At 36.9% G+C, this 17861-nt stretch overlaps 2 protein-coding genes and 1 non-coding gene across 3 annotated transcripts; all 3 read left to right on the top strand.

Annotated features, from left to right (window-relative positions):
* The first annotated feature begins 393 nt into the window (after positions 1 to 393).
* On the top strand, positions 394 to 500 carry LOC148920223 (small nucleolar RNA R71). The gene has a single exon (XR_016124830.1). It is a non-coding gene; the product is annotated as a small nucleolar RNA R71 (small nucleolar RNA).
* Positions 501 to 3865: 3365 nt separating this feature from the next.
* On the top strand, positions 3866 to 9142 carry LOC103322848 (DUF21 domain-containing protein At4g14240). Its single transcript, XM_008224790.2, has 13 exons — positions 3866 to 4222; positions 4318 to 4394; positions 4596 to 4679; positions 4793 to 4906; positions 5518 to 5601; positions 5729 to 5800; positions 6269 to 6336; positions 6785 to 6872; positions 7001 to 7074; positions 7177 to 7549; positions 7652 to 7698; positions 7786 to 7867; positions 8728 to 9142. The coding sequence occupies exons 1-13, from the start codon at positions 3982 to 3984 to the stop codon at positions 8746 to 8748; spliced, it is 1425 nt and encodes a 474-aa protein (XP_008223012.1). The 5' UTR covers positions 3866 to 3981; the 3' UTR covers positions 8749 to 9142.
* A 4472-nt stretch (positions 9143 to 13614) lies between these two features.
* LOC103322850 (Serinc-domain containing serine and sphingolipid biosynthesis protein) lies at positions 13615 to 17443 on the top strand. The gene is made up of 6 exons (XM_008224791.2): positions 13615 to 13945; positions 14383 to 14619; positions 15479 to 15590; positions 15671 to 15845; positions 16548 to 16785; positions 16920 to 17443. Exons 1-6 carry the CDS (start codon positions 13771 to 13773, stop codon positions 17216 to 17218), a joined length of 1236 nt encoding a protein of 411 aa, XP_008223013.2. The 5' UTR covers positions 13615 to 13770; the 3' UTR covers positions 17219 to 17443.
* The last annotated feature ends 418 nt before the right edge of the window (positions 17444 to 17861 follow it).

The following is a 17861-nucleotide window of genomic DNA, read 5'->3' as shown; positions in this document are numbered from 1 at the left end:
TCATTGCCGGGACGTCTATAAGTATTCACCATGTTGGCTTGTTCTTGCAAAAATTCTAGAAAATTAACTCCATGAGGACACAATATGGTGGCATGATCGAGAACAGCACAAATGGAGCAGATCTCTTGTGTTGGTACTCTCCCAATCATAGCAAGTAAGGCATCCAATTTACTAGTTATATCGTCAACCTGCTCTTTAGAAGCAAAAGCATTAGAACTACCAGATTCATAAATTCCGGCATGCTTACCTCTTGCATCAGAATGTTGTGTTTCAATTTCTATCATATGAAACAAAGTTTGACATTCAATTGATCCACCTGCATAGTTATTCACTGCAGCCTTACTTGAAACGGTTAGTGCCTTGTAAAAAATACGCATGAGAACTAGAATAGGCAAACCATAGTGAGGACATTGTATTAAAATATTATTGAACTGTTCTCAAGCTTCTGAAAATGACTCAACGGCCTGTTGACTAAATTGCATGATTTTATCCCTTAGTGCATCAATAATCTGAGTAAAAAAGAACTTCTCCAGGAACTTGTTTTGAACCTCTGTCCAGCTAATCAATAATCCAGTCCGTAAGGAGTTTGGCCACGTCTTTGCTTTATCTTTCAATGTGTAGGGAAAGACTTTTATCCTGAGATGTTCTTCTGTGACTCCCCCTATTAAAGCTATGTTAGAAACTATGTTAAAAATATCTCTAATATGAGCTAAAGGATCTTCATAACTTAATCCATGGAAAGAATGCATCATATTAAGTGGATATTTTTCAATTTATAATACCTGGTAGGTGCAAGGAGAACAATGTTTGAAGGCGATGTCAGAATTGTTGGGATATCGAGGTCTCCCAGTGTTTCATTTGGGACAAGATCCATCTCTTCTTCTCATTGTTGATTCTTCTTTTCTCTATCTCCTGCGAATTGCTCGAAGCTTTTGTTCAATCTCAGGTTCCAATTCAACTAGTTGGCTAATTGAAGAGCGGGTACTAGTCATTCACCGTATGCTAAAAAACGAAGTTGTTGTACATGCAAACAAGGACAAAGGATTGTTTAAATAAGGAAAGAAAATAGAATTGAAGAAGGAAACAACACCCAAACACAATTAGGGAAAGAAACTTAAATTTTAAAACTCAAATAAAATTGGAAAGAAAATTTTATTTTAAAAGGAAAAGGAAGAAGAATTGAAAAAGGAAGTGGAATCCTGATTTGAAGTGGGAATTATATGTTGCCAGGATCCAAGTGGCAGATTTGGAATTGCTGCATAAACCTTCTTTGTTTTACACGGCCTTGTTTCCTTTTCTTTTCCTCCTTTCTTTTATGCTAGGCTATCTTTCTTTTGCTTTTGTTGTTTGTGGTCTAAAGCTTCTCACGTTCTCTCCTTTTGTTTTGTGTTTTTTTTTTGGTGATGAATCAAATGGGACTGCAGAAGTATCTGGAAAAAAAAACTTAACTGATTAAATATTCAAAGTACAACTAGAAAATAAAGCACACTAATATTAACAGACTAAGTCGACCCCCGGCAATGGCGCCAAAATTTGATGTGATTAATTGCAGGTGGAAATATCGCTCAAATTAGTAGAGTATCATTCCAACAAGGATCAAGTTAATCTATTAAATACTAGAGTAATTTATTTCTAATTATATTAGAAGAACCTAAATATGAAGAACAAGTTTGTAGATACACATCAGGTAAATTTAGGGATATATAGGCTAGACTTCTAGCCACAGATTTATAAATTTTAGGAGTTATAAACTTTTTTGAAGCATTTTCATTATTTTTACATAGTTAAATATTTACTATTAGAACAGATTGTCAAAATATTGTTTCTCATTATAATAAATTAATACTAACAAATAAGAAGCCCGAAGTTGGGTTAGTTTTGTAGATTCTATTACATGAAATAGATTTAAACCAGTATTTGAGCATATTAAAGATATGATAATACTTTAGCAGACATCTTATCCCATATTATTAATTAACATGTATGTATTATTTTGGAGCACCATCCTCTGACAGAAAAAATAATGGTACACCATCACAAGGTGGTAATCCATTAAGTATAAGTATTCAAGCAAGACCAGTAGTAAATACGTATTATTATAATGGAATTCCAGTGCAGGAAATTAGAAATCTTGTTTTAAAATATCATACCCAAGCATCATTGGCAGAAAAACAAAAAGTTCTTTTGGATAACTTTTGGAATATTAGAACTAATAATGAAAGCATGAGAAAAGAGCATGAAAAACTTATCAAAGCCTTGAGCAAGATATTTTAGTTTATAATTATGATTATAAAATAGCAAAAACCACAGTTTTTTGTTTTTGTTTTTGTTTTGTTTTTTTTTGTAGGAAAAACATGAGGAGCAAAAGAAAGAGTATGAGGCAATAGTAAGAAATTTTAGAATTATTAATTTAAGATGTCAAAATTTGAGCATGGTTTTACAAGGAAAATAGGCTAATGAGCCCAACTTACTTGAGCACTATAAAGAATTTTCCCTTGAGCAAAAAACTAAAAATCCATATTTTCTTCAAACCCTAGCTTGAGAAAGGTATAGATTTCTACTAGAAGATTTTAAGGGTCAAGTGATTATATTAGAATATGAGAAAAATGCAACCCTTCAATTATATATATATCCAAGCATTTCTTTTCAATTTGAAAAATAATCCACAACCTAGTATCAAAATTATTGCAAAAAGTTGTTCTCATTATACTATTTATTTAGCTAGTATTAACATGATAAAATATAGAGAACTACATTTAGAACATAAACAGAAAACTTTCTTAATTACTCTAGGATTCTTAGCCGAGTATGGTTCCTTAAGTCAACCTTATGTTGAAAGTAGTGATCACTTATCTTCATTTTCTTCCAAAATAAAAGAAGTAATAAATTTTTATTTCCCTCTTTGGAAAAATGTAAAATTAGATTTCACTAGTATACCTCCATAATGGTTTAAAGATAATTTTTAACCCAGATAGAGCATGACATAGTATAATTATTTTTCATGATGAGTTGCTTAGTCCAGCAGAGTCTTTAGATACAAATATTCCAACCAAGCAAGATGTGTGTTCAATTGAGATTTTAACATACTATTGTGAGATAAATAAGTCTTGTGGTATTCAATTAAGACTTTTAAATAATCTAAACGAATCTTGTAGTATTCCATTAAGACCATTAGGATTTTTAAAAGAGAGTGTCAAAATCTAGTGGTATTTAGTCAAGACTTTAAACAAGTAACAAAAAGTCATATTGTATTCAAAAACTTGCTAATTTTAAAGGATTTTTAAAAATGTGGAATTGTGTGGGACTTTTTAGTAGGAGGTTGTTTTGGAATGAGTTGATGGTGGGGAGCAAAGTGGGTCACCATACTATGATCAAGGGGGAATGTAGGCCATTTTAAGTTTGGATGACAAAATGAGATTTGACCGTAATTTCAAAAGACATTGCTGTAAATAAGCCTAAAAAATAAGTGAAAAACAAGACAAAACTTAATAATTTACCAATTCTGGCATATATTGTTCATTCCCCATTTGGCCTTCATTGTTTGGGCGTCCTGCAATAAGAAGATAACAAACAAAGGATTAATAAGATGGTAACAATGGTTAGAAAAAAGATCAATTAATTAAAAACAGGACAAAACCCAACGATTTTTGTTCCATTTTTGTCCCTCCCTCTCTCTCTCTTTTCAACTGGAATAGAGAAACCGAAAGGTTAAAAGGTAAAAAGGCGGTAAACTAAAAGCACAAAAACCTTGTATTAAAAAGAAGAAACAGAAAACCTCGTTCCCGATCACGGATTCTAACAAAATCCTTAAGATTCTGCCACGTGTCCATCCAATAAAATCAGTGTCCAAATCCAAACTCCCAACTTCAACAAACCTCTCACTCAGTCAGCACTCAGATTCTATCATTCTGGGAGAGAAAGAGAGCGATTGAAGAAGCAGGCGCTACCTGGATCACCAAGAAGAAGAAGCCATAAGCAGCTATGCATCCGATAAATGCGATAATGGTGACTCGGCTGCTGACTCGGAACTCGGGCCTCGGATCGGAGGTTGGCGGCATACCCTTCGGATCGGTCTGGTGGTTCATTTACGCGGGGCTCTCGTGCTTCTTCGTCCTCTTCGCCGGTATAATGTCCGGCCTAACCCTAGGACTCATGTCGCTCGGCCTCGTCGACCTTGAGATTTTACAGCGTAGTGGCTCTCCCACCGAGAAAAAACAAGCAGGTTCGTTTCCGTTTCGGTTCAATTTCGGTTTCGTCTCGCTCGTAAATAGCCGACTTATCGGAGTTATTGACATATTTGTGTGCTTTTGTGCTCAGCTCTTATATTGCCGGTGGTTCAGAAGCAGCATCAGCTGCTCGTTACTTTGCTTCTGTGTAATGCGGCTGCTATGGAAGTAAGTAATTTGATCAATTGCAGTCTCTCTGGTTCTCAATGCCATTGTTCTTGGATTGGATTTGGTTTTGTGATAATGAAATTGATTCTTGATACCAGAATCTGCTAAATGTGTCTGATTGAAAATGAAAAGGTTCAAGATTCAATATGAGTAGTATTCTTATTAATGCCAGCTTTTAACTTTGATATTTGCAATCTGCAGGCTCTTCCTATATATTTGGATAAACTTTTCAATCAGTATGTTGCTATCATCCTCTCCGTGACTTTTGTCCTGTTTTTTGGAGAGGTATGCTGTTTTCCGAATTTTTTGATGATTTAGCACTTTGGTTTTAACCTTTATACTCACGCATGATGGGTTTGAATTGGAATTTGGTTTGCTGGTTTCCTTTATTCTTCCAGGTTATTCCACAAGCAATATGCACTAGATATGGACTCGCCGTTGGTTCCAACTTTGTATGTCTTGTACGAGTGTTGATGGTTCTTTGCTATCCAATTGCTTATCCAATTGGCAAGGTATATTTTCAGGCAGATAGTTGATATTTTCATGAATTTGATATGATACCTGCTTTCAATGTTGGTTTTGTAATGTCATCGCTACTCAGTTAATTGTATATGCGGAGGAGTTTTTATTGCTTAATGTTTATGCTTGCTCTGGTATGATCCCCACTTTACGTAGTCAGGAATCCTGAATTTCGATTAAACGGTACTCCTACAACTCCACTATCTTTGCGTGTATATTTGATTAATAAGGACAGGAAACAGAGAAAGGGATGCTTGTTTTATATGTTCGTCCAAATGATGAGGGATGCTTGTTTTATATGTTCATCCAAATGATGTAATTGTTTGATCCACCTGAATAAATTTTGTTCATCTCATCTCGTTTCTCCTTATAATGGTTAAATAAAACTTGTTTGTCATGCAATTGAGCTCTGATGTATATTAGTTCTCATATAATCTGAAAGTGGCCTAGCCAAAGGAAACAAAAACAAAAGAACAGAATTTAATATGCACTAGAAATTGAAAGTTTCTCTTTGATATAACCTTGCCATTCAAATAACGAATTATTGATGATGCTGTTTGATTTGACTTCGACTTGTTGACACCAAGAAGTTTATGTGTTCCAGATCTTGGACTGTGTTCTGGGACATAATGAAGCATTATTTAGGCGAGCGCAGTTGAAAGCTCTTGTCTCCATCCACAGCCAGGAGGTAAAGTGAATCTCTTCAGAATCAATATGTTATCAGTTGGGTAAAATTATCTGACTGTGAAACATATGATAACATTTTTACTTGTTTTCTCTTCTTAAAAATTCCAATATGTTATTGTCACATATAGGAGGGCAAGGGTGGTGAACTTACACACGATGAGACAACGATAATTAGTGGAGCACTGGATTTAACTGAAAAGGTACACATTATAATGGAACTCACATGTCATTTTAGAGGCTTAACTGTTGTAGTTTTCTTTTTTTGCAATTTCTAGTAATGCAGCCATCCAATGTATCAAACAGGAAGCCATTCTTGTTTATTAAACTTCTAATTTAAGTTGAAAATGTCAAAATATATAGAAAAAAATTAATTGTACTCTTTCTTTTGAGGTGGAATAATCAAGCAATACTTTTCATCTCATTTTCATTTTAAAGGTGTCTGAATTCTCTTAATCTTAATTTGAGTTAGAGAAATTAGTAGCAGCTTTAGGGTGACAAGTTGTGATATTAAATTATTCATATTGCATCAGCATGAAATTGTTTCCTCTTAGAAGCTTACTTTGTATTTATTTTTCCTATTTCATTTTTGCTTTGAAGTGATATAAATCTTGATACACTTTCTATCATGTAAACTCAACTTATTTATTTATTTATTTATTTGTCAACAGACTGCTGAGGAGGCAATGACGCCTATTGAGTCAACCTTCTCCTTAGATGTCAATTCAAAGTTGGACTGGTAAGCTTCGCTCCTGAATAAGTCACATTTACCCTTCTTAGTTAATTGTCTCATTGGTTCCTGTAAGAATCAAATGGGCATTATGCAGCCAACATCCTTTTGCATGTATCATGATCGTGATCTAAAATAAGCATAGTGTAACAAATGAGAATTAGGATTCAACCTGTAAAGTTGGGAGACACTGTTAATGATGCTCCGGCTCTATTATTTTCAGAAAGACAACCCATCAACCATTGCTATGTTCAATTTGTCATCTTCTACTAGTAAATTCTACTTAAGATAATCAATAAGTATCCTTTCATATACAACATGCTAGACATGTGATTTGATTGTATTTCTGTTAGGTTTATTAACTTCTCTATCTTTTTTTTTTGCAAGTTTATTTGCAGCTGAAATTGTACAATGAATAGTGTAACTATATTTCTGTTCTTTCAAATTAATTACTCAGGGAAGCAATGGGGAAAGTTCTTGCTCGGGGACATAGTCGAGTTCCTGTCTATTCTGGGAATTCAAGGAATATTATTGGACTTCTGCTGGTGGGTGTTAAAACTTAAAATCTTTGGAGTTTCATATTATGTATCTATTCTAGATTGTAAACTCACTAAATCTGTGATCTGTAATTCTTGTGTTTTTATCCCCTTATTCTCTTTTGTTCGGGGATTAGGTGAAAAGTCTTCTCACTGTACGACCTGAAACAGAGACCCCAGTCAGTGCTGTTTCCATCCGAAGAATTCCACGGTGTGCTTCAACTTCTTTAAATATGCTAATGTTTTTTCAATTTCTTCAATTCCAGTACTGAGTGTGGAATATTCTGTTCTTATGTGTGGGTTGTGTTCCCAGAGTTCCTGCAGATATGCCACTCTATGATATATTGAATGAGTTTCAAAAGGGCAGCAGTCATATGGCTGCTGTGGTGAAGTCTAAAGGGAAAAGTAAGGCTCTTCCACCGATTGATGCAGAGAAAGAAGACAACAGAGTCAGTGACACGGACTCCCAACTGACTACTCCTCTGCTATCCAAGCAAGATGGAAAGCCAGACAGTGTCATTGTTGACATACCCAGGGTACCAAGATCCCCTCATAGCAATAGGGAAACTTTTGCATCCCATGGTGACGGAGCAACTAATGGATTTCCCCAGTTGTCAGAGGATACCGAGGATGGTGAAGTTATTGGTATCATCACCCTGGAAGATGTATTCGAAGAACTCCTGCAGGTAAAGTACATGCAATTAATATTGTCTTCCTTTCAGTTGATGAAAATTGTTCAATTGACCGCAGACTTTATACTATAGTGATGACTTTGTTGACAAATGCAGGAGGAGATTGTGGATGAAACTGATGAATATGTTGATGTACATAAAAGGTATCACAAAGTGGCAACTGTAAATATTTGGTTGATATTATGTATGAGAGTTGCACGAAAGCAGATTGATCTTCTTCTTCTTTGCAGGATACGTGTTGCTGCAGCTGCAGCTGCTTCATCAGTGGCACGAGCTCCATCAGTTCGGAGGATAACTGCGCACAAAGGACCCGTGAGTGAACAGAATAATTTACCCATTTTCAATCTGTTATTTTCATTTGTCAGCATGGTGACATAAATTGAGGGGGTGGGGAGGGGGCATCATTCAAGCAACATTTATGTTTATAATCCTCATTCAAGCAACGTTTATATTTATAATTTAAGTTTGCCTGCGGGATGGGTTTTTTCGGCCTTTCTAAATATAATTGCATATCATTCAAGTTTCTCAAAATATAGCCTCTCCGCACGTGCTTTCGCACTTGCGAGAGCCTTTTTTAAAAAAAATTTTAAATTGATGTTAGAATTAAAAAAGATAATGGGTAGTTGCGTTCCATAAAAATAGGATCCATTATCTGATTTTTCTTTGATTTTTAATTTTTTTAATATGAAAAAGTGTGAATTTACCATATTACCCTCGTTTAATTAATCATTTCAATTCTTAATGTTTGCATTAAGCAAGGCCTTTTGCTTTATATATATAGATGACAATGGTGCTGCAGTTGATTCCATAAGGAAGTATAGAGAATGAAACACTTACATAATATGAGATATCGATAGCCACCTCATTCAGGTCATCACAGTAATGCATGCCTTCTTTGGAGCATTATGTCCTGTTACTTAATGATTGATACAGATAGAGACTGATATGACAAGTAAATTTCCTGATTATAATTCCACTTCGTGACTGGCTTGCATCCTCGTTCAAATGTTTGGTTTGCTTATTCTGAACACCTAACTTTGATGATGGCTTCAAATGATGGGGCTGGGCTGCTGTTATGCTGTTAAACTTCAGTTTTTTTGATACTCAAGTTATGTCTAGTGGTTGAAGCTAACTAATGTATAATCTTCTTGTTGTGATGATGACCTCGGCAGGCCAAAGTAAGCAAGGATTAGCCCCAAAGATATCGGCTTGTGATTTGTCCTCCACAAGGCTACAAGGAGCTTCTGGTGAACCACTTCTTTGAAATAAGAGATGATTCATCGAGTTGATTTGTCATATCCTGAACCCTTTGCTCCTCAGGGAAGTGGCTTTGACCTCAATCTACCAAAAAGTTTTTCTGATCTTTTTTTTTTCTTCCTTTTGTTTTTCGAGGGTGGGGGGAGAGGCGGGGTTCTACATAGATGGATAGGATATGATTTTATGTTCGTTAGCTCATTGAGCTTGTTAATTTGAACTCTTTTTTGGTTAATATCATATGTTAGGTTCGAGCTGCCTCTTAGGTTGGCTCTACTTTTTGTTTTGTAAAAAACAGTATCTGGAATCGTAAATAAGTTATGTTTTCCAAGAGTTCACAGTATTATTTCCTTTCTACTTACTAATTCACTGAAATATTGAAATGTGAGGGTTACAATGGTTTATTCCATGGCCCAGCTACAAAAGGAATAAAAAATCATGAAGAGAATTTGTTCCCTTGTTCTAGTTTAGTTTGAACGAAGAGATTTTTTCTAGAACCAAAAAATAATCCAGGTCTTGCCTTGTTTATTATGGGATTTGAACTCGAAACCTCCTCCAACAAAATGAAGACCAATGTCAGTAGATGAAATGATCGTGGGGCACAGTTGAGGATTGCATTGATTTTGTTCCAATTGTTGTCATGACTTACAAAAAATAGAAAAAACAGTAAGGGGTAAAGAGAAGTCATCCCAGCCACAGCAGCAGCAGTAGATTTTCTTGTTAACTTTTTGTATGAAATTTGAATAGAAAACTCAACAGATCACAAACACATACTTGCCTCAACAGTTAATTAACTTCCCCAATATATCTACAGCTTCATTAAACCCTGTATAGTATGTACCCCTCTTCTTCCTGTCACTCATCCCAGCACAGAAGTATGACAGTGCACCTCCACATGATATAAAGCCGTGTCCGCTGCTCCCTCATCAGCCTCGAGCACTTATCCCACGACCGCTGCTTCGGCGTCAGAACAGAGGACATCCGTCCTTTCATGTTCCCGGACTATAGTCCAGTCCAGTCAGAGAGGCACTTGTATTTTGGTTGATAACTTGCTCATGGAACTTGAGCTCAGCTAGCTGCTTTTTTTTATAGAGAGATAATGATCAGGCAATATCATCAGAGGGTGGGTGACCAAGTGTTGGCAGCTATTAACATGGAGAGGCCCCGCTGAAACAAAGATGACAAGGCAGACACATCAGCTTTGTCTCCCTCCCTGCTCAAGGACTGGTTTTGGAGCGCTTATATCCTTATCTCAGGGCCAACCCACCTAGGCCTGTCTCTGTTATGAGGAGCTGTAATTTGTCCCCACTGTGTATGTGTGCAGATGAAGAAGGTTGAAGGATAGATTGACAAAATCCAGTGCTCTGCCAGAATTACAGGAAGCTTTTGGATGGAATATTCGTTCAAAATTCAAATTTATTAACAACATTAATTTGTACATTTATATTATTACTATAAATTAATACCTCAAACTTGGATTTTTCATGTATATACAGCTCTGCAGATCTGAAATTCATTTGTTAGACGGTTCCTTGCACTCAAAACAAGAAGATTATTTTACACAGTAATTAACTTTCTTACCATATACAATCTAGTATAGAAAACACAAAATTACAGCACACTCAGTCAGCAGTAACAAACTAATTTACCTTTCCCTTTCCCTTACACTGCAAACTAGGTCTCTCTCTCTCTCTCTCTCTCTCTCAGACATGCTTCTTAATTCACAGCAAGCACCTGGCTATATAAATATATCTCAAATTAATATTCATACATTTTGGGACTGCATGGGTCTCATGGACCCACAAATTTAATCTCACCACCTAAATAAAGACATGATCTTCTGATCGATGCACGACCGTCTGGCAGCAGTTCCATCTTCAGCAGGCATGCATGCATGGACTGATTAGCACCTCAAACTTGTTACGTATACGATGAAATGTCGATAATCATAGAAAAAAACAATTAGGGTTCTAACATCATGGAAGGGGGGGCGAGAAAAATGGATGCCACAAATCAAATCAAGAGTACTTGTGGCAACCAAGAAGCATAGAAATGCAGACCCTTGTAATATAAAGCTTCCCTCTCTGTTGCCTCACCATTCTCTTCCACTTGGCAATTCTCCTACCCAAGTTTCCCATAGCTAGCTAGCTCTAAGCTACTTTCACTAATTATAATTATATTTATATTGGGGTCAAATATATCTCAGGTGCATGTCTTGTCTTGGCATTTATCTGCAAGCCAGATATCTTATATCCACATGAAGACTACAGCTTCAACCTTCATGGCCTTCCGTGCTTATAGTCACTGGGTCCACTTGTATCTTCACACCACCTCAATGTCACGTGCTTTCTACAACTCTATCTCTCCCTCTAAATCCGCCTTAAACGTCTTAATCAGATAAACTTTGCCTGCCATTAATTCATAGTTGTCTTGTCCCTCTTGAACTTCAAAGTAGTTTAAAAGTACTTATAACATGGACTTTATTTTCTATTATTCATGTTGCAAATTAACCCCACGTTATTATCCTGCTTTGGACAGCCTCATGTGACTTTAGATTAGGAGTGGCAATTTTGACCACGACTTGGAAACAATAATATAAGTAATTATTTTGATTATTATAAAGGTAGAAGTAGACCTCGAGCTCTGGTTCAGGGGATATGGCAGGTTTGGAACCCTAACCCAGACCAGGAAGGGAACTATGTCCTTAATCCCGGGGCGGCTTAGCAAGCCTTATAAAAGTGGCACAAGTGCTCATAGAATGACTTTGCCTGTCTGAGATATCCTTTGATTCTACCTACTTCAATCAGATCTGCACCAATGGCAAAAGCAGCTACAAGATAGGGGTTATGTGTATTATTTTATGTTACGCATGTGATTTGCAAAAGCATCTGATTCTATTTATACCCTAAACAAGGTCGAATCACGACACGCGCGAACACGAATTGTCACCTCTACCTACGTGAGTTTCCATATAAGTATCTCTCTTCTTTGGGCCAATTTTGGTGACTCCTCCTGAGGCCAAGTCCCAAGTGGCTTCCAAAAGGCGAAGACTGTGACAGAGTGCTTGCTTTGCCAAGCGCCCCCAAGAACATCACAATCGCATTTCCCATTCCACGTGTCTAATCATGTCTCACTGCCCTGTTAAAGATTGGCAAATCAAACTGTTCATAAACCTTATCTCCAAGCAGAAGGCATCAAGGATAAGATCTTTAAGTCTAGCACTATCCTTGTGGACCTGAGTGAAAATGATCCGCTAATGTCTAGCTAACTTGGGTCCAAACCAGATAGGCCCTATGAACAAGCTCAATGAGAGGTCATGACTCATGCAGACACTTGTAGCAGATGAAGCAGAGCTTGGGGACAACGTTAGAAAGCCAGTGGTTTGTTGAGCTACTTTACTTTAAGAGATTAGAAAGAAGAAAAATCCAATGCTGGTGGGGGGTGCATTTTGTTGGGTCTTTGGGGAAGTTGCAATAATTAAGGTGGGAAGTGAAGTGGAGTGAAGTGTGTTCTTTTGATTTTAAGTTTTGGGGATGTGACTAACTGAAACACCACAATCACAAAACATTCCCTTTCAAGAAACACAGCCCGCAAAGAGCTGCGTTTAAAATTAGTGTGAAAGAGAGAAAAAAAGGTTTATCTACAAAAAGATTGTGACAGCCAGGTGGGTTCATGTTTTGCGACTCTTCAGCTACAGTTGAGAGAGATGTCGTGGTGGAGCATGTAGATTGTACTGACTTCTTTGGCAAATGGCAACCAAGGAGAAAAACTGTACTTTTGGCTGGTGGGTGTGTGTATTCATTCGTAGGAGAGGTTAATGGAGAAAAACTTGGGTGGAGACTTCTGTTCAATGGCGCGCGATACTTGTGATTCAATCTGTCTCATGACATGAAAGTCTTCTTTGGAGTTTTTCGCCATGCAACTTGATACAACTTACTTGTCCTGGGCGAACTCCTTGTATAAAGTTCATGTTGTCTTTTGAAGCCATGTTTAATAAAGGAGAAGAACTTAGATGTAACAGGGATGCCCTGTAGCGTTATCCTAAATCTATTGCGTATTTCCATGTTGTAAAGTTAAAACACATGGCAATTGAGTCGGGATAGCATATCCCACAGTGGTATCCCCAATTCCCGGTATAGGTAAGTTTTTCTCCTAAGAGCATTTCTAACAGGAAGGGCTAGCCCAGGCAAGGGGCCCCCTAGGCCCCCAATCCTGTTTCCAATGGCCAAGGCTTGCCATTGCCTGGGCAACTGCTTGGGCAAAATGACTTAATGCTAAGTCAGCAACCAATTTAAATAACAAAACAATTGAAAAAAAAAAGGAAAAAAAAACCCAAAATTTCATTTTTTAAAATTTATTTTATAAATACCTAACCACATTCTTCACTTCCCATACCAAAACTTTATACAAATTCTTCTCCTCATATCTCATGTGAATAGTAATTGCCTTTGAATTGTCATAACAATGGATGGAAAACTAACAAAAAAATTACTAGAGCAGGACATGCACTATTCATGTGAGTACCTCTCCTTAGAAAATTCAAACAAAAATACTGGGGTGGGTCATTAACAATTTTTTTAATTTTGTTCTGTTTTGGTGTGTCTTGGGTGCAAATATAATAACTTTTTGGTTTGGGCTAACACGATGAACATCGAAAAGTTCTTTGGGCCCAGGCTAAGAAAAGCAATGCAGGCCTATGAGCCCATAAAATCTGATAAAATCAGAAGCAAATTTACTTTTATGCTTTCGTATATTCCATCTAAAATCATAGGGGAAGACCCGAGCGGCCAATGAGCATTAAAATTTGAAATTACGTGCGCGAATACACGAGAGAACGCGGAAGGAAAACAAAACCAGTGAATAGCCCACAAGCTACCTACCAGTCCTACACCGTTCTTACCCTTCAACGCCTTCCCAGTTAATAGCCCAGAATTTTCAAGAACAGGACAGTAGGCCCAGAGATGTCGTGCTGCTTGCCTTGCATTGCTGCTTCTACGTGCGGCCTGTGCGGCTCCGTGGCCTCTGGGATTTCCAGGAAATCAGCTAGACTTGCTTATTGTGGTCTCTTCGGCCTTTCCTTGATCGTTTCTTGGATCCTCAGAGAAGTCGGAGCTCCTCTGTTAGAGAAAATCCCATGTGAGTCCCATTCTTCACTGGCCCTTTTCGTTTTTTGAACTAATTTTAATTGGGTATATGAGAAATGATCAGATTTTGCAGTTTTTAGTGTTGCAGAAGCGTGTTAATTTTTGAATTGCATCCAAGTCTGAATTTTATGAGTTGGGTTTCGTTTGTTTAGATTGGTCATGGGGTGCAATTAATTGCCCCTAAATGTAAAGAAATGTAAACTATATAATCGTCTTGATGTTTTGCGTTGTTTTAGATTAAGAATTGGGAAATTCAGTTGCATTTTTCTGATCATAAACTGGCAATGCCATAATTGAAAATCAACGCATTCGTTTCCTGATAATCTTAATGAGTATGACTGAGATTTAGTAGGAAGCTTGTTTCACTGCCCAAAGTATTGTTTGTGACTGTTGCGGATTTGATTTTTGATATCTTTTTGGTATTTGCAGGGATAAGCTCTTCTCAGACTCACACCAAGGAGTGGTATCAAATAGACGCAGTTCTTCGTGTGAGCTTGGGGAATTTCTTGTTTTTCGTCACATTTGCCCTTCTAATGATTGGAGTGAAGGATCAAAATGACAGACGGGATTCCTGGCATCATGGTGGATGGATTGCCAAGATGGTGGTCTGGCTTTTGCTTGTCATTCTCATGTTTTTCCTTCCAGACATTGTCATTACAATCTATGGTTAGTTTGTTTCTCAATTGATTGAATTCAGTTTGAGTCTGATTCATTTCTTTAACCGGGTGCAATTGAGAATGATGTGATTCTGCCTTGTTGATGTGTGTGCTTCAGATGTTCAAAAGAAAAGTAACTACTGGAGTTGTCTTGGCTGTTTTTGGCGTTATGTGAAACAATAATTTGCATGCTGTAGCCCTAATAGCCCTAAAATTTCCCTGGAAAATGTGTTCTTTGCACTAGGATAGTAACATGCTATTTTGAATTTTTTTGGAAATAAGAATGTTCTTTTTCAGCCCTTATTTAATAATTAAAGCTTTGAATGCTAACGGTTCTCACTCCAGCTAAAATTTCCATCGTGCATTTCCTTGGCATATGATAACTAATATGTGTGTTTGAAAATATATAGAAATTTGGATGCTTTTTGTGATTCATGGCTTTTGTGCTGTTTACTAGGGGATGAATTATTCTTTTTGAGCTGTGGAATATAAATAGGACATATGGGATCTTAGAATCAACCATCTCCTTTCTTTCATTATTTGACACAGAGTTGATTAATTTCAATTTAAGTAAGGGAAAACTGCTTTCATGGCCTCAGTTTTACTACAAGAAATAAAATCTACCCATCAGACTATTGAGAAAATAACTAGATAGTTGAATATAACAACAAATTCTTTTATTGGTTGGATTTTAGAACTTCAGGGCTTGGCTTGTGGTATAAGATGAATATACTGATCTTAGATACGATGCAAGGGACCGACACTTCCACGTTATTGGGCCAGTCATGAATCTGATTCCAATGGATGGTTATCTCCCCACCATTTCTCATCTTTAATTCTAAAATTTATATTGTTCCCTGTGCTTGCAGGTGTCCTTTCAAAATTTGGGGCTGGCTTATTTTTACTCGTTCAAGTGCTTATCTTACTAGACTTTACTCACTCATGGAATGATGCATGGGTGGAGAAAGATGAACAAAAATGGTTGGTTTAAGTACTCATATATCATTTTCCCTTTCACGTGTTTAATTTGAGTTCTCACTCTATAAATGTATATATTCCAGGTATATTGCCTTGCTTGTTGTATCAATTGTATGCTACCTTGCAGCATTTACGATCTCAGGCATTATGTTCATTTGGTTCAACCCCTCTGGCGAAGACTGTGGCCTTAATATCTTCTTTATTGTCATGACCATGGTTCTTGCATTTTCATTTGCAGTTATTGCATTACACCCTAAGGTAAAGATAAGATGGTCAACTTCGTTCATTTGTATCACATGTTATGTAATATGTCCTGCATGCCCCATTTGTTATCAATCATTAGATTATTCCTGTAGCTATGTAAATGGCATAGACTTTCAATCCCATGCCTTGCTGATGCTCTTGAAGGAACTAGCTGTGGTTAATAAGGTTAAAGTGATCACAGTATTGCAAATCTAAAAGAATTAATTTTTTCGTGAGAAAAGTCTGTGACAATGCTGACCCAAGGCAGATCATGCAAACCATTAGGACCTAGTCATATTGCTCAAAGAATTAGGTGAAATGGATGAGATCTTGAAGTCCCTATAGATTTAGGGACAGAAACCCACTGAAACATACTGACCACATGGAGAGTTACAAATCATGCGCAATACTTAAAAGACTCTGAATTGCATCAAAAGTTGGATTACATAACTGGAATAAAGCATTGCAAGGCTCCATAGCAAGTTTACCTACACTGTTTAAGAACTTTCTCACTTATATTTACTGAAGGGATAGACTTTCAATGGTCTGGGACTCACAGTGCTTAGTTTTTGAGATGATTCATCATATTTGGTTCTACCATGTAATACTGCTACTGAAAAATTTAAATTGGTAAATGTAGTTTTTTATGGTAGAGAGTGTCACGTTTATACTGAGAATTAACCTGCATGATGATTTTGGCCTGGAAATTTGAAACAGGTTAATGGCAGCCTCCTTCCTGCTTCTGTGATATCTGTTTATAGTGCTTATGTGCTCTACACAGCTCTTTCCAGTGAACCTCGTGGCTATGCTTGCAATGGTCTTCACCATTCCAAAGCAGTCTCTGTAAGTACCCTTCTTCTTGGGATGGTGACGACTGTTCTTTCAGTTTTGTACTCTGCACTTCGTGCTGGATCATCCACAACTTTTTTATCACCACCATCTTCACCGAGGGCAGGTACTCAACTAATTTTTGTAATCCTTTTTATTCAATGGAAGCAATAAAGATGAATTTGCAATTCACGAAAGCTACTCCTATGCTTCTTGTTTATTACATATTAAGTACTTCCAAACTTGAACTTTGTGGCACAGGCGCAGCTGAAAAGAAACCTCTTCTCGATGGCAAAGAGTTGGAAGAAGGGAAAGAAACCAAGGAAAAAGAAGCAAAACCTGTTAGTTATTCCTATACTTTTTTCCACCTGATATTTGCCTTGGCTAGCATGTATTCAGCAATGCTTCTTTCGGGTTGGACCAACTCATCGGAGAGCTCAGATCTGATAGACGTTGGTTGGACATCGGTTTGGGTCCGAATCTGCACAGAATGGGTTACTGCTGGACTATATGTTTGGTCCCTTGTGGCTCCTTTTCTTTTCCCTGATCGTGAGTTCTAGGTTCCTCCCTCTCTCTGTTTCTGAGGTTCCCAGAACTGTCAATATCTTAATCTTGTAATTATCTTATGAGCTTTCTAGATAGTCATTGTTGGGGGTCTGAAGTAAAGTTTAGTTTGAGCTCGGCGATGTTATATCAATATGTCATAGAAATTTCAAGGTGTTTAAGGCATGTTTTGTAGCATATATGGAAGAAACATTGCAATAAAATCAGATGTACATCTTAAATTTGTTCTGTTGAAAGCTCTTTCTGCCTTGTAGAATTAAAGTTCTCTCTATCATGGCATCAATAGACTGATCGAATTTCTGTCGACCAAATGAACCTGGCCCCAAATTTATTTAATTATTTATTGTGTTTAATATAGAATTAAATATTCTGATTGAATGGATCAAATCTTTTTCTTACATTAATTTTGGTGGAAAATCAGTTTGGTTGGACATGAATTTGTCTGATGTATCCAAATTTTTCTTTGTTTTTTCATATGAAACATGTATTAAATATTTTAAGTGGTTAGGGAATGAAATTACCGACTACTATTATACAACAAACTAATATTCGTGGGTCTCAAAACTAAAACTCAAATACCATATTATTTAATTTCACCACCAAGCTACATTCTACCACAAACTGAACAAATTGGCTGCC

Source organism: Prunus mume, linkage group LG2 (genome assembly GCF_029339155.1).
Source record: "Prunus mume cultivar Tortuosa linkage group LG2, ASM2933915v1, whole genome shotgun sequence".
Lineage (NCBI taxonomy): Eukaryota > Viridiplantae > Streptophyta > Magnoliopsida > Rosales > Rosaceae > Prunus > Prunus mume.
The sequence above is the reverse complement of the archived record's forward strand: the minus strand, read 5'-3'. Positions and strand labels throughout refer to the sequence as shown.

Bases quoted from the DNA above. Each gene is read 5' to 3' on its own strand.
- LOC103322850 (XM_008224791.2), top strand. From the start codon at position 13,771: ATGTCGTGCTGCTTGCCTTGCATTGCTGCTTCTACGTGCGGCCTGTGC. The intron at 14,620-15,478 runs GTTAGTTTGTTT...CTGTGCTTGCAG, and splicing joins CATTGTCATTACAATCTATG to GTGTCCTTTCAAAATTTGGG. The intron at 15,591-15,670 runs GTTGGTTTAAGT...TATATATTCCAG, and splicing joins GAGAAAGATGAACAAAAATG to GTATATTGCCTTGCTTGTTG.
- LOC103322848 (XM_008224790.2), top strand. From the start codon at position 3,982: ATGCATCCGATAAATGCGATAATGGTGACTCGGCTGCTGACTCGGAAC. The intron at 4,395-4,595 runs GTAAGTAATTTG...TGCAATCTGCAG, and splicing joins GTAATGCGGCTGCTATGGAA to GCTCTTCCTATATATTTGGA. The intron at 6,873-7,000 runs GTGGGTGTTAAA...TTCGGGGATTAG, and splicing joins ATATTATTGGACTTCTGCTG to GTGAAAAGTCTTCTCACTGT.